Source organism: Asterias amurensis, chromosome 5 (assembly GCF_032118995.1).
Source record: "Asterias amurensis chromosome 5, ASM3211899v1".
Taxonomy (NCBI): Eukaryota; Metazoa; Echinodermata; class Asteroidea; order Forcipulatida; family Asteriidae; genus Asterias; species Asterias amurensis.
The window spans coordinates 15,800,823-15,823,923 of NC_092652.1; the positions used below are offsets into that span (position 1 = coordinate 15,800,823).

At 38.0% G+C, this 23,101-nt stretch overlaps 1 protein-coding gene across 3 annotated transcripts in view; it reads left to right on the forward strand.

Moving 5' to 3' along the window:
- Positions 1-709: 709 nt before the first annotated feature.
- Positions 710-23,101, forward strand: part of LOC139937746 (uncharacterized) — a 112,640-nt gene continuing 90,248 nt past the window's right edge. For 2 of the 3 annotated variants that reach the window (XM_071933036.1, XM_071933038.1), the window contains exons 1-13: positions 710-873; positions 8,128-8,297; positions 8,835-8,956; positions 9,436-9,569; positions 11,126-11,346; positions 12,116-12,213; positions 12,973-13,076; positions 13,570-13,699; positions 15,656-15,738; positions 17,138-17,263; positions 19,084-19,158; positions 20,884-20,916; positions 22,013-22,174. In XM_071933036.1, coding sequence (XP_071789137.1) covers positions 828-873; positions 8,128-8,297; positions 8,835-8,956; positions 9,436-9,569; positions 11,126-11,346; positions 12,116-12,213; positions 12,973-13,076; positions 13,570-13,699; positions 15,656-15,738; positions 17,138-17,263; positions 19,084-19,158; positions 20,884-20,916; positions 22,013-22,174 — 1,504 coding nt within the window. In that variant the 5' untranslated portion in view covers positions 710-827. Of the gene's footprint in view, positions 874-8,127; positions 8,298-8,834; positions 8,957-9,435; positions 9,570-11,125; positions 11,347-12,115; positions 12,214-12,972; positions 13,077-13,569; positions 13,700-14,275; positions 14,594-15,655; positions 15,739-17,137; positions 17,264-19,083; positions 19,159-20,883; positions 20,917-22,012; positions 22,175-23,101 lie in introns of those variants that run through there. The other variant, XM_071933037.1, reaches the window with a different exon arrangement.

The window sequence follows — 23,101 nt, forward strand, 5'->3', positions numbered from 1 at the left end:
GTGAAAAAAATACATAGCTGTGCCCTTAAAAGTGATGAAACAACCGTTATCTAAAGCTACGAGGGTTGGGGCTGGGCGCCCCAACTGTCCAGTATCCCTAAGGGTAAAAGATACACGTAGTGCCCTTAAAAGGGTGTAAACAATACCCGCCCCGAGCAATGCCCCTCTTTTTACCTCCAATAAATATATCATGGCTATGCCATTGAAATGAAATTACTAAACAAAATGGTATATAACCCAAGTTCTGTGTGAAACACACACAGCTTCAATATGTTTGTGTGACCTTTAAACAACAAGTCTTGTCCTTTTCATTGCATTACAGCAGTGTTTACACGAGGTTAACTTTGTTCCTCAAATTTGACCAGTTTTTTTTATCATGGACACTTTGTACCCCAAAACGCAAACTTATACAATAGTATCAACGAGACTGCATTTGCTTGAACCCTCCTCGGGTACAAGTCGATGTTTGCAATGATAAGGACTTCACTAAATGCTAGATGACCAATCAAAAGCCATGTTACATCCTCTCTCGCTCTATTCAAACAAGGTCTGAGGTTAAGATAAATACATTAGTAACTCTTTTTTTTTTTTTTTTAAATGATTTGATATTAATAACACAATCTGTTGATTAGTGTCTAAGTAATGATTAACAATTTTGGATGGTAATTTTGAGGTGTATTGGTTTTGGAAGCCATTCCGGGCACTGGCTGCAAGACGAGTGCAGCATACACGCCCCTCGTCACCGTTTAAACGCATTTTTCCGAAGTCTGTATTTCTGGTTTTCCTAACACTGAATAAGCTGGTCAAGCGACTAATATCAACCCAACATGCGAAGTCTACAGATTCTTGCACTGTGTTCACTCCTTGCATCAGGTAAGATTAAATTTTCGTTATTATATGAAAACAGAAACTATAGAAACACAGACAAAACTAATCTCAAATTACTCATTATTATATGAACGGAAACGCCCACCGCAAGTTACCGATATTTTTAAAAAAAATGCAAAACAAGTTCAGAATTATTGTTTTTAAATTAAAAAGCAGGAATATTAGAATGTAAATATTTAAATTTATAATGGTGTTTAAAGCACTGCATTCTTTCTCAATTTCTGAGAAACAAAACCACAGGCAAATCACCCATTTTGGGATTGGAACCCACGATATTTGCAATGCCAGAGCAATGGGCTAGCCCGGTGATTAATCCTATGTTTTAGCAGCAGGTAAACCAACTATCTAATAGATATCATTATTATAAGATCATTCGTACAAACAACTTATTGTTTTCTTTATCCCCGATTCAAAATTAAGGAACGCGTTGCCTTGGATCGGACGAGTTGGTCTATAAAAAGCATTTGTAACCCTTTTTTAAATGCATATGTTTGGAAAGATGTTTTAAAAGTAGAATACAATGATCCACACAAGTTTGCCTCGAAATTGCGTGGTTTTCCTTTTACTTTGGGAACTAACACGGTTGGTCAAAAATTTGACTCCCATAAATGGCCGACCGTGTTAGTCGACGATGTAAAAGGAAAACCGTGCAATTTCGAGGCGTTATTGTGTGGATCATTGTACTCTACTTTTACAACATCTTTCTACTCAAACGCATTTTATAACAAACGGTTACAAACGCTTTTCAAAGACCAACTCGACCGATCCAAGGCAAAGTGTTCCTTTACTATTAATTGTAAGGTAGAATGTTCCTTATGTTTAGTGTGTAATGCCTCAAAAACCCATAAATACAAAGGCATATACGAGGTGTTTTAGGGGTAAATCACAGGCAGATGAAATGGTAAAACCAAAATGATATTTTGATATCCATTGATAATTTAATATAAGATATATATACGGGAGGCGGGTCGTGGTCAAGCGGTTATAAGCGCCTGACGCAAGCTTTGATTTTTTTGATGATCAGTAGGTTCGAGTCCCGGTTGGGGTACTTGACTTATACGTACTAAAACTGAGTCGTTCTTCCTATGGGACGTTAAGTCGTAGGTTCCGTGTGTTAGGTTTGGTAGTGTACGTAAAAAAACAGAACAATATCTTGGACGAGTATAGGTGTCAACCCCAGTGTTTCTGGTTCCGTAGCATCACATACAGTTTTCCTCATAGGCTTGCGAACTACGGTGATTAAATTCACTTTATGAGACATCCTTTGTTCATTGCTGGAGCTAAAAAACATTACCATTTGTTTACTATAAAATATAACCATTTTTTTTACAAATACACAAGAAGTTCAGTCTTATTTTGGGGGTTTCCTCGTTGATGCTTTTAAGGGACACGTTGGGGTACAAGAAACATTTGTTTTGAAATAAATATGGTTGGAAAGATGAAAAGCAGCATGTTATGATTTACACAACCCTGAAATTTGTGTGGTTTTCCTTCGTAAACACGATCCGCCATTTTGTGGAGTCAAAGATTTCAGGAGCAAAATATTTACCCTTATATAAACATAATTGTTCAGTGAATAACAAAACGTTGTATGGAAGATGAAGTGTTATTATTTGTTTTACCTTTTTTTGGGGAAACGCTCTGTAAACGACTAGTCTTATCTCGAGTTAGGACGGGTTAGTCGCTCTAACTTAGGACTAGCCTTAAGTTTTTAATATCTCCTAGGACTAGTCCTAAGTTAGGACTAGGAAGTTAGGACTAGTCCCAACTCTTTGTAAAATCGACCCATTCGTTAATCGCTGCAATAAATAAGAAATACAAAATACCCAGTAATTTTTCTTATAAAACTAAAACCACACTTAACGTTTTAAATTGCTCGTAAAATACTGTTGTGTTTTTAGAGCTGTTAGAGGGCGCAATGATGTTTTGCTTTTGTTTTAAACGGTAATCACCTCTTTTAAAAATGGAGTGTACCCAAAACGGGATTGCGTGATACCTCCTTCCGCCTCGATCCGCTGTTGGCAATTAGCTGACGTTTGCCCCAATTCGGCCACCAAAAAAACATCAGTCTATATGTTACACATCTGGCAACTGCGCATTGTTGAACCAATAAGCCTTTCTGTAGTTACACTTTTTTCATACATTATGCAGTCACAACAAACAACAGACAAACACAAAAATAGAGGACACACTTGGAAACTGTCTGAATTGTCATGCCTGAATCTAAAATGAATAAAGTCCTGAGATAAATTAGAGACGGTATCATGATGTTGTCACATTGTTCGGCGGTAGTTCCTTCATTGGTACTTGCTGTCCACAGACTCGAATAAAACATTTAATAAAAAGTAGTTCAAATAGCAGCTTTTGCCAATTCGGACGTTTCTAAACTTAAAGGCAGTGGACACTATTGGTAATTGTCAAAGACTAGCCTTCACAGTTGGTGTATCTCAACATATGCATAAAATAACAAACCTGTGAAGATTTGAGCTCAATCGGTCATCGAAGTTGCGAGATAATAATGAAAGACAAAAGACCCTTGTCACACGAAGTTGTGTGCGTTTAGATGGTTGATTTCGAGACCTCAAGTTCTAAATCTGAGGTCTCGAAATCGAATTCGTGGAAAATTACTTCTTTCTCGAAAACTATGGCACTTCAGAGGGAGCCGTTTCTCACAATGTTTTATACCATCAACCTCTCCCATTACTCGCACCAAGAAAGGTTTTATGCCGATAATTATTTTGAGTAATTACCAATAGTGTCCACTGCCTTTAAACCAAAGGACAGTTTGGATTGACCAAACATGTGTTTACCTCTTATACTTGCAAAAGCAAGTTGGTGTCATATTAATCTGGTTCTATCGTGTATGTGTAGTAATGTAAATGTAAACCTTTCGTTGCCAAAGGGTCACGGCCATGGTGTTATAAAACTGCAAAGTGACGTCCTATTCGTGATGAAATGTCCGCTCTATACATGGCATAGAAGAGTACGCCCTCTTATGAGAACTCTTGGCATAAGTCTCATTTGGGCGAGTGAGGTGTGTTTAAAACCAGATATTATCAAAGATTCGGACACGAATGGGTCGAAGCATTCAAGGAACCTGTCTATAGGTCAAAACAACGTTTAACAGGTCAAGTCATCAGTTTGACCTTAATGTTAAAGGCAGTGGTCACTATTGGTAATTACTCGAAATAATTATTAGCATAAAACCTCACTTGGTATCGAGTAATGGGGAGAGGTTAATAGTATACAACATTCTGAGAAATGGCTCCCTCTGAAGTAACGTAGTTTTCAAGAAAGAAGTAATTTTCAACGAATTTGATTTTAAGACCTCAGAATTAGATTTTGAGGTCTCGAAATCAAGCATCTGAAAGCACACAATTTCGTGTGACAATGGTGTTTTTTCTTTCATATCTCGAAACTTCGACGATCAATTGAGCTCAAATGATCACAGGTTTGTTATTTTATGCATATGTTGAGATACACCAAGTGAGAAGATTGGTCTTTGACACGTGCCAATAGTGTCCAGTGTCTTTAAGTTTTACTGAAATTCAAAATTTTTGTCATGGATTTGGATCCTGATCTTTTCAAACAATAGAACATGGTATTTCTAGAGTGTAATAGGTTTAAATACGGGACTCAAAGAAGGCCAGTTTTCAGATAGCGAAATGATGTATGTTGTAAGTCTAGTAAATGCAGACCATGGACGAATGTGCTGAATAATAATTTAATAATAATTTATTCATTTATACTGCACCCATTCCATAAAATGTACACAAGCGCAAAACAAAATAATTATAAAAATATTAAAATTTTACAACAGGAAAATATATAGCAATCCACACAAATGAAAATACAAGGACCTTACAGAACAATCCGAAGTGTAAAAAAAAAAATACAAATAAATATGTGTGCATTCGGTACTTTTTTGAGACCATGTCCCCCGGTGTGTTCCCAGGTAGATATTAATTATAATTATGGTTCAAAGTAAATTGATTCAAAAAGGGCGCTACACAACTCGCCGTATGAGGGACAGAATATCAAGGGACAGAACCTATAGGAAAAAACCTCCTGCCATAGTTTTATAAAATTTCTTATGAAACTTGGATGATATAAATAACTGTACATTTACTCAGTCTTATTGTGCAGTATAATGCTAATTGGATAACTGCACGCACAGTTCGCGCCTGGTAGAACCTTTACTTATCTTTCTTAGATAAGATTTCGATTAAAACACTTTAGGATAGTTGTGATAAGAGTTGTACCAGGCTGTGTGAATTGCCAATGTTTACAATTAGGTCTACAAAGGGTCAATGGTCACAAGTACTGTCTCACAATGAAACAGGAGATATTTGTGGGCGTTGTTGGTGGAAACTATTTCAAAATAATTTCAAGGCATCCTCGCCTCTCTCTTGCACCCCTCTTAAAAAAAGAGAAAATCAAATAAATTTGGGGTGACATGGGTGGCTAAATTAGGATCTTGATCTGGATAAAATATTCTCAACGCACTAAAATTAGAGCCAAACTGAAAGAGAAGATTATAAAGAAGTGTCAGGTTTAGAGCTCACCTCTTTGCGCTGTGGCCCTGGTTCGATTCCTGACAAGGGCCATAAGTGGGTATAGTTATTTGTTATGGTTCTCTCATGAGGTACACCTGTTTCTCTCAGGATTTCAGCCTCCTAGCTCCTTAGAAATAGGACAAACACGTTTGATCTTTGGCGTGCTCTAACGGTCCATGTGGTAAAAGGAAAAATACAGCATTTATCTAGCGCATTCTGGATCACAGATCCTCGATGCACTTTACAACTTAAAACAAGGCTTGATTTACAAAGGTACAACATAAACAGGTCAGTTGTAAACAAAAAGATTAAAAATGGAAAACACTAAAGCTTTACTTAAAACAAAAAATGGCTGCTAGAGGGGCATGCCTGTGGCGTGACCATGTTGTAGCAGGGTAGGAAGTTATCCATGAAGATGATTGACTCGAGCCCGTGCTTTTCAGCCGGACCCACCTAGGTATGTGAGCGGGTTCTGGGTGACTGCAGAGCAATAAACCACTGGGTTGTGTAGTATATTGGATTACAGTATAATTCAAGTTCAGATCATTCTTAACGCGGCTGCTCCTCACAACTACTGAAGAGTGAACTGCAGACATTGAACTGCGCTCCTAGTGTGAATATTTGCAGAGAGATATACCAGGGGACAGGTCCTAGCTACTACACCAAACTGGATGGATAAATTTGATTTGAATATATTCAAATTAAATAGTAACTTTCCATTGTGTTAAATCATTTTGTAATGTTGAAATGTCAGCGGCTAATTCCTAAAGGGGAGAGGTATGTTGTGAAGCCCTTTGCTGTAGCTTGGGAAACCCACTACGACCTCATTTTAGCCCCCATATAAAACACCCTGTGCCAATTGAAATGGCGCAGATGACTCCAGGACGTTGGTCGCACCACATTTTATGCATTTATTACATACAAAAATATGCTCATTGATTTACTGAGGTAAGAAACCTTTCGATTAAATGATTTGAATCTCTGACTTAGTTTCCCAACATGGGTTTCATTTCCGTCTTCCGTTGGTCTAGTTTCCGGACAAGTGAAACATAACAGCTTCAAAATGTACACCTATATCAAGCCTAAAATGTACTGCGGTACCAAGCTAATCATGACTTTTTATTCGCCATAAGTTTGTAACCAAACTTTTACCGATAGGGTATCCTCTCTTACAGGGCGTTTACAAACTGGAAAAAAAAACACAAACTGAAACAAAAACCACGTGGTAGGACTTACACAAATTATTGCAGATTATTTATATAAATATAGTGCTATCGAAGAGATTTATCTTAAATAATCAAACAAATGTGCTCCCGTTCTGTAACCTCGAACGTGAATGGCACTATCGGCAATGGAGAAATCACTCGGCTAATAAGATCTTTGATCTGTGGTACAATTTTCTGACCCCGCTCAAGTGGGTCCACACAGGGCGGCGACGTTTTCCATCAACTATTGATTTAATAGTTTCAACATTTTGAAGTGCACGCGGACCAGCCGATTTCAAGAAACGCTAGGATTAGTCCTCTCTCAAGTTAGGACGAGTAACTCGTCCTAATTAATCCTATGAGGACGAGTAACTCGTCCTAACTTAGGATGGGTTCAATGCGTCCTAACTGTGATGGTCAAGGAACTTAAAGGAACACGTTGCCTTGGATCGGACGAGTTGGTCTATAAAATGCGTTTGAAACCGTTTGTTATAAAATGCATAAATGGTTAGAAAGAGGTTTTTAAAGTAGAATATAATGATCCACACAAGTATCACTCGAAACTGCACGGTTTTCCTTTTACGTCGCGAACTAACACGGTCGGCCATTTTTGGGAGTCAAAATGTTGACTCCCATAAATGGCCGATCGTGTAAATCGACGAGGTATAAAGAAAACCACGCAATTTCGAGGCATGTTTGTGTAAATCATTGTATTCTACTTTTACAACATCTTTCTACCCATATGCATTTTATAACAAACGGTTACAAATGCTTTTCAAAGACCAACTCGACCGATCCAAGGCAACGTGTTTAACTCGTTCTTAGTGCAATCCTAAATTAGGAAGAGTTTTGTGAAATCGGCAGCTGGTTCCGCAAAGGGGCATTTTTACCTGCTCGCGCAATGGCATTTTTAGACAAAAAATCTCAGGATAATGTCACAAATCAAAATAATGAACATACAATTAATTTAATGTGCATCTGTAAGGTTTTGACGGTTGTATAGGCCCTACTGCAAATGTTCTTGTAACTTCAGCTGATTATAGCCTAGATCATAGTCTTCCACTCAAATTCAAAGTGTACAATTGATTATTGGAATCGTTCGATTGTTCTAATCCCATATAAATGTAGATTGTTTGCAATAAAAGTGCTTTGTGAAGATTCCATTTCAAAAGATAGACTCGTTTTGAGGTAGACCTTTTCGCAAAATACCCATTGCGCAAGCGCTATTAAACTGTTGAATGAGGTGCATGCTCATAGCCAGTAATCAAACTGATCGCTAGCTAGACCAGCATGCACATACCACCCCCGTAGCGCGGTTAGGTACTGAGTATTTGCCATAAGGTCTATGAGTATATGAAACAAAAGCTTTTGATAGAATATTCTGCACATTAATATAGCTTCCCTCACTCATGTAAATGAATGTTTAAATAGCGAAAATACCTCTGAAACAAAATATTTGTGTATGATTTTCACAACAGCTGTAGCGCAGAGTGGGAGCTTAAAATGTGGCGGGAAATGGCAGCAGTATAACGGCAAATGTTATATAGCAGTCGGATCCAAGAAATCTTGGGGCGATGCGAGGAAGGATTGTCAGAAGAGGGGTGCCGATGGAGGAGATCTTGTCTTAATACCAGATACGGGTACCAACGTAAGTACACAGTCTTCTTATCGTGTCACATCAGGGGGCCAATTTCATAGCGCTGCTAAGCACAAACATTTGCTTAGCATGAAATTTTGGCCTCGATAAAAACAGAATTACCAACCAAAATTCCACGTGGTTTTGAGGATAAACAAACAACAGTTGAATACAAGTAACAAGCAATATGCAACAAATGGAAATATGGTTAGTAATCCTGTTTTTATCAAGGAAGAAATTTCATGCTAAGCAAATTTGTGTGCTTAGCAGCGCTATGAAATTTCATAGAGCTGCTGAGCAAGAACATATAATGTCATCTTATTGTCCTGTCATTTGTAACAAGTTTGCAGGTGGTATACTACAATAAAGCACAACTTTGATATGAATAATCCTGCGTTTGAAATTATTTACACTGCAAAAACTGGAGTGTTAAATTGATTCTCTTGGTGACAACACCGACACGGTGTTAATTAAACCAACGATTATAGTAATTTGGATAAATAACACCGTGCAGTGTATGTTTATTTATAATGATTGATCTTTTCACAGACGTTTCTGAAGAAGGTGCTCACTGGAGTTTCAGACAACACATGGATCGGTTTACACGACATTGCGAAGGAGAACACTTTCAAGTGGGTGGATGACCAAACACCTGCTGCTAAAGGTTTCACGTAAGTGGGTGGAAATTCAAATAGCTCCAGAGTAGGCTCCAGTTTTACCGTGCATCACCGGGCTCCATTTCCCGCCTGTATTTCACGCCTTCGTGCATCACCAAGCTAATCAGTCTCTGCTTCATCACAGTCCGGCTTTCTCCAGAAGACGATCGGAGCATACTGATCTAAACGTCGCGTTGAAACCAAACGGTTCTTTTCATAACCACCCTAACTTATTTAGAGATAGTCATTATGGTGTTACCGCAAATATTTCCATAGTATAATCTTATTATTATTCAATTAATGGTTTTACCCATGATAAATACACATCAGTCGGATGGGACTCGAACCACCAACCTTTTTGCCATTCGAGAGCAGTGTCATACCAATTAAGCCACCACTAATTTAAGAAATAATAAACCACAGGGGAAAAGGACTGGGTACAAAATATTATGTATTATACAAAGTCACATCCCCTATGTTTTTTCATTGAACAGGAACTGGGCAGCTGGTGAACCTAACAATGTTGGTGAAGAGGACTGTGTCATGATTTATACGTCAGATCCAAACTTGGTTTGGAATGACGATGCCTGCTCCACCAAACTTGCTTACGTCTGTGAACGTAGCATCAGTAAGTGAAACAAAATGTAACGAGCATTCGGTGCATGACGTTGGCCCAATTTTTTTAAATGGAGGTTTATTAAATGCACCCATGGATACTATAGGTTTTCTCAGCCAGTTTCGGAAAAAGAGCAGCCAATTCAACGGTCAAGCTATTCTATTTCGCGCGAAAAAGGGTCATTCGATTTCGTTTTATGATTAGTCAAATGTAATGTTGCGTCATTCGATTTAACAAAATGATCATTCAATTTAACATTTCATCAAAGCAGCATTCACTTCACATTTGCAGTCGCTTCTTGAGCCGAGTGTGTCTCGAAAAAGAATGACGATACACTAAATTGAACATAGTGCTAAAGGAATTTGACTCGACTCAAAACGAAATTGAATGGCCGAATTCTGAATTTGAAACGCAGTAACAACTAGAGAGGCAAAACAGCTTTAATTCGAACGCATGAGAATGAAATTGGCTGAAGGCTCATTTGCCGAATTTTACCGGGAAAACCTATATAATTAGTAATTGCTCAAAATACATGGTAATGAGCAATGTAATTGGGAGCTGCTGGTAGTATAAAACATTGTGAGAAACGGCTCCCAACAAACACTTTTATAGTTGTTTCATATGGCCATATGAAATAACTATAATAGTGTTTGAGAAAGAAGTATAATTTCTCTCTAAAATAATTTGAATTGAAGTCGAGACCTCATTGAACTTGTGGGACAAGGGTGCTTCCTCGCAACTTCTACATCCAATCGAGTTTCAAATTTCCACAGGTTTATTTTGTTATGTAGATGTTAAGAAAACTGATACCAAAGGTGTCCAGTGCCTTTAAAGGCAAAAAGTACGAAGTGTCTTGTAAGAAGGTACGAAGTATCTTGTTTAGAAGGTACGACGTGTCCAAGGTATACGAACGGTGTCAAAAGTCACTCATATCTGTAATGAAAAATACTAAATAAATTCAGAGCATTCCCAGAACCGCTCTTTTAAGATTGACATGTGATCCAGTTTGTACCATTCACACTGGCAACAATGACATTATCATTGTGCCATGTGATCCGATAATGGATCATGATGGTGTATATTGGACTGGCCGTCATCAGTGTGATCCGAATCCGAGATTAGGAACTTTAAAGGCAGTGGACACTATTGGCAATTACTCAAAATAATTATTAGCATAAAACCTTTCTTGGTGACGAGTAATGGGGAGAGGTTGATGGTATAAAACATTGTGAGAAACGGCTCCCTCTGAAGTGCCATAGTTTTCGAGAAAGAAGTAATTTTCCACGAATTTGATTTCGAGACCTCCGATTTAGAACTTGAGGTCTCGAAATCAACCATCTAAACGCACACAACTTCGTGTGACAAGGGTGTTTTTTTTCTTTCATTATTATCTCGCAAGTTCGATGACAGATTGAGCTCAAAATTTCACAGGTTTGTTATTTTATGCATATGTTGAGATACACCAACTGTGAATGCTAGTTTTTGACAAATACCAACAGTGTCCACTGCCTTTAAATAGGGTACGACTAAATTGTTCTTATAAGCTTTAATTATCTGTTCATATACAGATGCAGTTCCAAAATGTGACTCGGCAAATGGGTGGAAAAACTACAACGGTATGTGCTACAGACTCTTTACCTACAAAACAACATGGCAGACGGCTGAAAACGATTGCAAGCTGACACCAGGTGGACATCTAGCTTACGCCAAAACTGCTGACGACCAGGCGTTTTTAGACAACTTGCAATACAGTCACGGATACGAGTACTGGCTTGGTCTATCTGATAAGGTAACTTCATTGACTTGTCGAGTTGCTGGCATGTACTGAGGCTCCGCCCAGTAATAAAGTGCTGAGCTACAAGCAATTTATTTTTGTACATGTTGCCTCAGTTTTTCAAGCTACATACTAAGTTATAAGTTAACATTTGAATTTAATAAGTCATTTGAAAATATAGGTTTTCTCGGTCAAATTCGGCAAATGAGCAGTCAATTTCATTTTCATGCGTTCGAATTAAAGCTGTTTTGCCTCTTCAGTTGTTAGTGCGTTTCAAATTCAGGAACCGGCCATTCAATTTCGTTTTGAATTGAGTCAAATTCCTTTAGCACTATGTTCAATTTAGCGTAGCGTCATTCTGTTTCGTGACACACACGCCTCAAGAAGCGTCTGCGAATTTGAATGCTGCTTTGATGAATTGTTAAATTGAATGATTATTTTGTCAATTCGAATGACGCAACATTACATTTGACTAATCCCAAAACGAAATCGAATGACCCTTTTGAGTAGCATTCGATTTTGCGCGAAATAGAATTGCTTGGTGGTTAAATTGGCTGCTCATTTTCCGAAATTGACCGAGAAAACCTATAATATCAGTTGTTTTGTCAGTAGTTTTGTCTTTTGAAAACAATTTAGGCCTGGTCAATATTTTGTTCTGTTATTTTTATCAACGTCGACAGACAATTTTTCACAGGCATCGTTTTTTTTTAAAGTATTGATCATCCCAAAAGACATTTGCAGACAATTAAAAAAAAAATGTTTTAACTTACCATTTTTTTAACAGAAAAGTAACAAACAGGGCGTTTATAAATGGAGTGACGATTCAGCATTTGACGCAACAAATGATTTCTCTAAATGGGACAAAAATCAACCTTCAAATCAGTAAGTATTTCGAAGATATCAAATTAATGATTAAAAGGTTCGGCTGATACTAGTTATAATTAAAGTTAATTAATATTTTGAACAATTATTTTCATAGACTCGAAAACGTTAAACGCTTTTATTTGAGGCTGGCCCACCTTATCGCACAACAAAACTCTACTTATAAACACTAAACTGGCGTAAGTGATATACTATTAGTTATAAAATCACTAAAATTATGTAATGTCGGCAATCCTTCTTATCTCCATTCCTTAGCCGTTACAAAAAGTTGTTAAAGTTGCATACATTTTTATGCCGTGGTATTATGTAAAAGTTTATAGTTGTTTTTCAGTTTGAAAAGGCATTATCTGTTAAAACTTTTTAAGAGAACGAAAAGTTATTCAAGTTATTCAATTATACAAAACGGCCATGAATTTATGTTTGAATAATGACAGTTGATAATTATGTTTGGGTCCCTAAAAAGTTTAAAAAACGCCAAAGTCATTATCTCAAAGCGCGAATCTTTTTGTTGAACCAAAATTGCTAATTTATTTTATTTTATTAATTTAATTATGACATTAGGCCTATACAACAGGGGAAATTCTGACCATGAAGGGTTTTTCCGCCTGATTAGAATAGTCACAGAATTCGCAAAGGGAGGGCTTACATGTTGTTTTCAAGTTTCTGTCTCTCCCTTTTCAATAATGAAACGGGTTTAACAATTATTCTTTACCAAGTCGTAAGAAAATAACCCATGACTTTTAACTCACTACCGCATAGATTCTATGGGAAGGAAGGCGACTGCGCTAGAGTCAAGACAACCGGTTCTTGGTACACTCAAAAATGCACGGACAAGAGCAGATATGTGTGTGCTATTCCAGAAGGTTAGTGGTAACTAAGTCGAGTTTAAACACCTATACAAAATAAGGTACAAATGGAGTCGTCTTTGTCTATATCTCTACAAATCAGATGAAATGCAATAAATAGGACCATAGACCCGATTTCAAAGAAGTGCTTCATTAGAAGAGGATACCATAGCTAACACAACCAAATAATGCCTATTTATAGGGACTAAGCCTAGTACACGAATGATTTCTACTGAGCCAATGTTAAATCTGAAACTAGTATCATGTTTTATAAGTCAAGCTATAACCAACAAGGGAAACTGACTGGGTAAATTTGAAAACAAATACAATGAGTCTCAGAGAATTGAACCAACGACACATTATGATTGCGCTCTCTACTACCAACTGTTGACCAAGTTGTTTAGTAAAATAGATTTGCCCTTCTTGTTCTTGTTTTTCAACATGATATAATCTACCTTCAAGTTTTATTAAACGAAAACGTAGCCCAACGAATGTTTAATTTTGTTTGTAGGTGCATGCGCACAAGGTTGGCATTTCTTCAATGGACAATGCTATCAAGTCAATTCCAATACACCAATGACGTGGACTGATGCCAAGGACTACTGTACACAGCAGTCTGCATATCTGACTACAATTAAAACGTAAGTAATGACGTATCACTGACTCGGGGTTTGAGGCTATCAATCCTTCAGTGTACAGGGTTCAAGGTTCAAGGTTCATTTATCCACAGTATCAAAAACAAAAGGTAGGGTTAGGGTTAGGGTTTTATCAATAAAAAGAAATAATTATACATAAGCCCTTACGTTGCAAAAGTGACACTGCGGAGGGGTCCATTTTAGGAAAGCTTGGGCAATGGTCCCTTTTGACATGCATAATATTTTATGCATCGAAAGCTAAAAAATAATGGAAGCGAACCATGAAGGTCCGTGGTTGAGTCCAGCCACCAATCAAACAGAATTTGCAATAAATTATTTTAATTTATGGTTGACTACTAGTATTTTATCTTAAACGAACCGATCTGTTTGCAATCTGTTTACGCGATCTGTTTGCAATAATTCCGTCACTTTTTGTGCTACAGCGTGTTCATACTTTGATCAAAATTCCCGCCATATAGGCCCAAGCGCGCAGCAGCTCGAAACGCGACGGGCTCATGAAAAAATCGGCCGTGAGAGGGCGGTATTGACCATCGCCGTATGTACTTCAGATACAATACAACAGCTATGAATTAGAGCAGCAGCTGTTGCTCAATTTTAAACACGAAGATTGAGACTATCAAGGATGATTTTCACTATCTGCCAACATTGTCAAGTCTGTGTGGTTAATCAGTTCCAATCACTCTACAAACAAGTGGTGTACGCTGTCAGTTCAAGCCTACAACTTTACAAGTCACGGGCGAGAATGGTGGTGGGAGCTCCCCGCAGCTGATAATGGCCAGAGCTAGTTAATGATGTGCGGCAAGAATAGAGTTCAGTGTGTGCGTGCGGCGTATGCAACCGTGGCTGGCTGGTCACCCTCTAAAAGTATTTGTACATTGGGTACGGTCAACTCGGTCCCACGTAGAAATTGTTTGCTGGCTCAACTACATAATGAGATACAGATACAGAACTCGGTCCCAAGTCAACTCGGCCCTTCGACCAACCTTAATGTTTTTGAAATTATTTTATTGGCTTCTCAGGCTACTGTTCTGTGTTCAGATATATTTACGTACGTGGGTTAATTGGAAAGATTTGTTTATTCTTATTATTTTTAACCAAACATTAATTTCCTCATGTTTTAAGTTATTTATATTGTGGTGTTTTTGAGAAAATTTGTTGATAAAATAAACATCTGTTCTGTGTTCATGGAGGTAGCCTCCATGATCTGTTACACTAGTTGCGATAATGTAACCTTTGCTAGTAACGCTGGAGTAATGGATGGAGGAAATGTACCAACATTACAACACAAGTCACCACATAATGTGTTTTGTATCTACCTCAAAGTCGAACAAGTGTGTTCCCGTGATCGCAAAACTTCCCGCATCCTGCCACCTCGTTTTGACACATATTTATATTAATACAAACAACAGCCTTGGCTTTGGAGTATCATATTTTTGAATTAATTAGATACTATTTTATTTCATTAATGAATAAAAAAGTGGCGGCAGGGTACGGACACTTTTCCACAACATCAAAGATTTTAAAATTGAAACTACGTAAATTGGAGAATACTAAAAGTTTGACCACCACCAAGCAAAAGGCTGTAGTTTTTAAGAAAGTGTGAATTACATGGGAGAACTAGCCCACCTTGTTGAGCTGCAAATGACTCTCTTTTAACATCGGCCCTATCACGACCGGGATAGGACCGATGCTAAAAGAGATCCATTTACAGCTCACCAAGGTGGGCTAAGAAGAACCATAGTCAGTTTATAAATAGAAATTTAGAGAAATATTGTAATATTGTAAGTATGAAGCCCAAAGTCTTCTCATTGTCCATTGTTTACGGTAGGTTCAAAATGGAAAACTCACAGAACACAGAACGAAGGAAGACGTATTTTATAACAATGTGATAATCCACTGATTCTTTATTTTTGAACATTTCTTTGAATTTTGAAATTGCAGTGACGCTGAAAACAATTTCTTCAAGCAGTTTCTTGTGGACATGAACAACCAGAACATCAATGTACTTTACTTTGGCTTATCAGGTTGGTTGATTAGACATTCTAAACTGAGCTTAGTCTCAATTACATGATTGTAGCTAATGTATCTTATTGACCGAATTCACCTGACGCCATCATCAGAATGATCTTAGATGCGCCATACTGGTGGGCAATGTTACTGTGCATTATTCAGCAAAGTGCGCATTTGTATTTCCCACCAAAATGGTGAGCGTGGCACAGTCACCGCATGTGACGTGCATGCAAGGGGTCAATACCCCCACCACACCAAACTCGTTCTCACTACAAATTTAGTCTTGGTGGAAGATGTTGCTATTGACACTATCACTCAACTTTTGCGGTCGCTTGCTCCCTCCTTGCGCAACGCACACTACAAATACTATCATCTTGCACCATGACTACATTTTCAGAACATAGTGAGGACGAGATCAGTGTGATCGGGTATACGAATTGTGATATCACATCCGGATCAAAACAAAGTTTCTAAGGTTTTTTACTTCATGTTGTGTCACATAAATTGTGGATACTGTTCCAGGACTTGAATTCTACCACAGCATTACAGCAATAGACCCTTCCCATGAAATATGCTAATTACATTCCTGCATGCGTACAGACCCTGTTGGTTGGCAATCGCCATAGAGTTGTGCACTAAGCAGACGCGCAATCGCGTCTGCGTCACGCACGCATTAGCCGTGTACAAAACAGCGCGATGTTCCCTCATTTTACCAACCAAAACGTTAGTGCGCACGCGCTATGTGCAATTTACATATTTCATGGGAAGGGTCTATTGCTGTGATGACCGTTACAGTTTTACAAATTTTACATTTTCCTCATAGAAGTGGCCATTTCCAGAAGAAAAATTTACTTGCCCTTTCAAGAACGAATTTCAAGACCTGCTGGTCTTTGACAAATTACCAATGATGTGCTGTATGATATTAAAAATATGTATTGTCATTGGGTTGGGACTGTCCCTTGAGCAAGAAAACCAACATGTACATATAGGGAGTTTGGATAGTCAATTGCTAAAACCTATTTTCCACGAGGTGAATGTCTCTTTTCCCCGAGTGTGACTGGGCAACAGAGGGCGCCCGTGATAGCCAAACAGTTCGCAAGGTGTGTCTGTGCCACAATTCCAACAGTTAAGCCCGGTTTATACTTCATGCGAATGCGAATGCGAAGCGAATTTGACGTTAATTTGGCATCACAAATTTCGCAGCGATATTCACAAGTGCGTAGAGCGGAGTTGAACTGCTGCGATTTATTCGTTACGAAGTTGTGACGTCAACATTCGCTTCGCATGCATTTGCAGGAAGTATGAACCGGGCTTTACACCCAGAAAGAAGGTATGTGTGCATGACAAACTGTGTTCCAGCAAATACTACAGTGTAATTAAAATAGTTGCATATTCATTTTTCTCACTATACAGATGTGGCAAAGGATGATGAATTGAGATGGGTGGATGGCTTGAAGCTGGGTTCATACAAGCATTGGAATCAAGGCATGACACCAACATTAACCCCAAAAGTTAAAGACTGCGGCTACATTACTACAGGTATACTGATGAAGTTTACAGCTCGGAAGGCTGGGGTTTATAGTAACCATGGTTCCAAGAAATTAGACTTTCAAAATGACTATTTCAATTTTGTGATCAAATAATTTAGTAATGATAAATAATAATAATAATAATAATAATAATAATAATAATAATAATAAGACTTGTAATGCGCACATATCCACCCTGCTGGGTGTTCAAGGCGCAGTAAAACCAAAACAAGACAAAAACAAAACAACACTAAGAAAAACAGACACAACAAAATTAGTCATTGAAAACCTGTGACATAAGATAAGTTTTGCGGTACAAACACAAGATAAACTGACTCATGTTAAAATAGTGTAAATTGCCATTGGGTTCGGTACCCTACCAGTGCAAAGTGTGTCACCATCCAAAACATCTGGAGTCATGACCAAATGGTTTAGAGCATCAAAATAAAGTTTTAGTGGATAAGTCATCGGAGTGTGGGTTTGAACGCCGGTCATGACACTTGTGTCCATGTTGAGCAAGATGGTTTAATATAATTGGCTCTCTTCACCCAGAGGTATACATGGGTACCTGTAAGAGTTAAATGAAAATGGCTTTTATTTTGACCTTTTGATAAAAGAATCCTTCTAGTATTATAAAATATTCATCTATAATAGTTTTTCGTTGTTGAAATGCGTGAAGGCCTATGTTTTATGATTCATTATTGTGATATTTGGACATGAAACAAACAAACAAAACAAATCTAATGACATATTTCTCTCTGAAAAAGTCACTTGTAAGCAAAAATGAAGAGACCCATGTACACCATTTTAATGTATCTTCACAGGTGCTTCATATGAACACATTTAGTTTCTCAACATTTAAATGTTTATGCGATACAAAAAAAATTGGATTGGACAAATTTGCTCTGTCATGTTTGTTTTACCGTGGTAACAAATTGTGAAGTTTGATTGGTCGAGAACCAATCACGTGATGTGATACAAAATAGTATGTACTATGGCTAAGGATGCGTGCTACGCATTATGCGTAGAGCACATCCTTAGCCATGGTAGGCCTTGCCTGGGTTTTTTGTTTACCAGTGTACAAAACCTTGATCGTTCCCACCAATGGTCCCACCAGCGCTTTGTACAAAACAGCCGCGTGTCAAGGGAACAGTGAATAATTGTTTTTTGTTCGAACAACTGTTCGTCTGCTTATTAAATGCATACTCCGTCATTTGAAGATGACAGCAGAACTTCGAGCAATGTTGCCAAGGTATAACAAAACAATTGTTTCACGCTGTGACTGGGGTCCATGGGTTTTGTACACCCTCGAGGGAAAATGGTACCTTTGGAGAAAAATTGTATGTTAACAAAATGATTATTAAAGGAACACGTTGCCTTGGATCGGTCAGGTTGGTCTTTGAAAAGCGTCTGTAACCGTTTGTTTATAAAATGTATACGGGTTGAAAGATATTTTAAAAGTAGAATATAATGATCCACACTAGTATCACTCGAAATTGCGTGATTTTCCTTTCACCTCGTCAACTAACACCGTCCGCCATTTATGGGAGTCAAATTTTTGACTCCCATAAATGGCCGACCATGTTAGTTTGCAAAGTAAAAGGAAAACCACGCAATTTCGAGGCAAATTTGTGTGGATCATTGTATTCTACAGTATACATTTTATAACAAACGGTTATAAACGCTTTTCAAAAACTAACTCGACCGATCCAAGGCAACGTGTTCCTTTAACATTATGAATCAGGTATGATGTCAAAGACTTGGCGCCTCACATGCAGGTTTTTTTTATTTCCCCAGTTTTATATTTAAATAATAAGTCTTTAATTTCAGGAGATTCAAATGATGCATTCTGGAACGTGGGTGACTGTTTCATGCTTGGTGCATTCATTTGCAAGATTAATGCGGGTAGGTACCTTTTTTTGTTGCCATTCACATGTAGCTTTTCTTTGTCAGTTCAAGCTTTTTGTATTTGCTTTTGTGGTTGTTGTTGTTCTTTTTGGTTTTGTGGTTTTCTTGTAATGTTTTAAACAGTTGTATACATTTTTGCCTATGAACTATTTTTAATTGTAAAGGTACTTTGTGGCCTGCTTGGCTGTCAGTGCAATCAATTTAAAAAAAACAGAACAATAATTAACCCATGTACAGGTCTTGAATCTGAAATTTACAGTCCCTGTTTGCATGTGGCAAACCTAGCATAGTACCATATGAGTGCATGTACACTGGATGGAACATCCAAAGCTTTTATTATGTCACCCACTGTAGGCCTAAAGTGGGTGTGGTGGCCGAGCGGTCTAGGTCACCAGACCCAAGCTCTGGTGCTGTCGGCAGCAGAGTGTGGGTTCCAATCCCGGTCATAACACTTGTGCCTTGAACATGTGTTGAACAAGGCACTTATAACCATAGTTGCTTTGTAAAACATTTGGAGTGTAGTGCATTCTGCTCTACCAGCCAGACTCTTAGTGTATGATACTCATGCCTATCCTTATAGACTGTGAAAGGGATAGCTTTGTTTCAGCCCCAAGAGTAGGTGGCAACGTGCCCCTTGTGACAGCTAAGTGTAGCCCTCACCTAGAAATGGTCTTCTATGGCCTTGTGATGTTAGGCAGTCTCCAAAAAAAGTTAAAATGATACAAGCGTGTTACTATGCCAATTAGGGGCGTCCAATGGATGTGTGGAAAGTGGCTTTATCGTGCCCAGTGAGGTGTCATGGCAAAGTGGGTTAAGTCATTTGGGTGAGGGTTCGAATCCTGTTTGTGACACTTGAGCAAGATACTTTACTCTTGCTTCTCTTCACCCAGGGGTATAAATGGGTACCTACGAGGGTAGAGGTTGATATTGGGTTTGATAAAGCCAATTGGAGAGCTAGGTTGCCCATGTTGTATACTCCCCAGGGAGCTGAGAAAGATTAAAGGGATGTTATTGGCCCTATGATCAGGGCACTATGTGTAAAGCGCATTGAGACGATATTAGAAAGGGCCCTATGTAACTACGGGAATAAAAGGGTAGCTTCTAGTTCTTTCACGGCCGTTTTTAACAGGCAGGGTCGAATTGCCGTGTGACGAGGGCCTTTATCACACGGCAATTTGGCCTTGCAAGGTTTTAAACGGCCGTGAAAGAACTAGAAGCTACCCTTTTGTTCCCATTCATAAATGCCTTTTTGGTTAAAAGGCGTTAAAAGATACTATTATAGACACTTTAACAATTGAAAATTTGAGGTTTGAAATATTTTTTTCAAAAACGTTGTGAAGAATCTGTTCGATGCACGTGGGTTGTGTGTACGCGTGCGCGCTTAGATTACGCGCTGTTACTATAGCTATGCATTGCGCTCCTCGTGATAATATTGCGCACCCGACACACGGAAGCCAGCTTGTTATACACACTGGTCATTATCAAAGATTTATACACCCCCACGAATAGCGAAACTGTCTGAGGTAATTATGAATATTTTTTATTGTTCTGTGTAAATAGACATCACTGGCACTGTAGCAGTTTAAAAATATTCTGCTTTGGTGTTTCTGATATAAGCAGAGGGTGGGTCTGATTTCTGGGAGCCATATTATGGGAATGTGACTTTTTCTACAAATACAATCATGAAAATGACACTTTTACTAAATTATATGAATGTTTCAGGTACCAAAGTGACACCAGTGCCACCCGGAGTTGGTAAGTACGAAGACTAACTTTTCCAAATTTGAGAGGAAAAAAAATAAATAAAAAAATAATCATCTTCTGCCCTTGAATAAACAGTACATCATAGTTGTTGTTTTGTTTGTATTTGTTTGCAATCTTTTTATTATCAACTTACATCATACAAATAACAAACTTTTAAAGACAAAAGTAGTGAAACGGCCAAACTTGCCATTGTAGCAATGAATTTATGATTTGAATATTCATATACCATGGTTTATGCTTTTTTATTATTTTCCTAAACATATAAAAACATTTCCCAGGAAGTTTGGCGACAGGGATTAGGCTTTGCAACTTATGAGTGTATTGAAATACTGGGAGGCGTTCAAGCGCACAAGATTTTTTCCTTCAAGTAAATTACGTGCAACTAAAGTGGTCCCAAGCGTGAGACTTGCACAGTCTATAAAAAGTTAAAATACATTTGCTTCCACATTGAATGTTACACTTTTGTTAGTGGTAACAAATAGTCCAGCATTATCTTAAATCATTTAAACAAGTTTTATTTCAAATATAGGCTCACATTCCTATGATTATAATGTTTTTGAAGTTGTTTTCTTAATTTCATCCTAAATAAAAAATCAACAGACTGGATTTTAATGATTTCAGATAGGTGATTAGAATTTGATAATTTCAAAAGAATTAATTACATTTGATTAAAGGCACTGGACACCTTTGGTAATTGTCAAAGACCAGTCTTCTCACTTGGTGTATCTCAACATATGCATAAAAACCCAACCTGTGAAAATTTGAACTCAGTTGGTCGTCGAAGGTGCGAGATAATAATGGAAGAAAAAACACCCTTGTCACACAAATTGTGTGCTTTCAGATGCTTGATTTCGAGACCTCAAAATCTAATTCTGAGGTCTCAAAATTAAAATCTTGAAAAATTACTTCTTTCTCGAAAACTATGTTACTTCAAAGGGAGCCATTTCTCACAATGTTTTATACTATCAACAACTCTCCATTGCTAGTTACCAAGTAAGTTTTTATGCCAACAATTATTTTGAGTAATAACCGATAGTGTCACTGCCTTTAAAAGTTGTTAATGTAACTTTCCTATTATCCTAAACAGTGGACGGTTCTTGTGAAAATTCGAAGTGGGACTTGCATGGTGATTACTGTTACAAGGTTACGACCTCCCAGTCCACCTGGGACTCTGCAAGTTCAGAGTGTAAAAAACTAGGTGCAGAGCTAGCCAGTATACACAATGATGGCACACAATCATATATGTCAGGTAACAAAATCTCTACTATGATCTCCCATTATGAAACTGTACCTCAGATGAACTAGACATCACATTTCTATGGCACTTTGACCTCTGACATCACTAGAAAACCATAACATGATTCGCGCGCATACCTCCAGGCAAAACTGACTACGCGTCTTTTTGCCCGGCGAAACATGACGTATACAGTGTTTTGTCAACAGGGCGGTTTGAATGTAAACATTGGTCACATCGTCTATAGATGGATTGCAATAGACGCCATCGGCAGCCATATTTGATGAACTGTGAAGAGCTACCGTTGGCTGAGAGTCGCACACAGTGCGTACATTCACTTTTCCATTGTCTTACATCAAAGATGGAGGTCAATGACGCATATTGCAACCCATCTACATGTATAGCAATGCGGGAGATGCCAGGAGTGACAAAATGGACATTTCATCACTGTTTACAAAGGGCAAACTTAGCAACTGCAGCCAAACTTTCATGTTTGGAGAAAACCACATTCGAAGTTAAAGGAACATTACAGAATTGGTTTTGCTAGCAAAAAAGTTGCTGGCAGTGTCAGCACTCTATGTAATCCACAATATACATAAACTGACAAACCTGTAGAAGTTTGAGATCGATCAGCCATCTGGGTCACGAGAGAATAGTGACAAAACGATTACAAATTCTGCATTGCATCAATGCCAAAACAAAAATTAATAAAACGCTCACTGAGCGATAAACTCAAAACGCGAAATTAGATTATTTATTTCTCATCAAATATGAAATTTCAGACAGAAATATTTCAAGAGATGTTTTCTACTATCATCATTAGACCGTGTAAGTTTTATGTAAATCTGTGATCTTCACGATTTTTGTTTCTTACCAATTCTGTAACGTTCCTATTCTTGAAATAATTGTTTCAGACACTGTTTGCAAAGAAAAATGTTGACA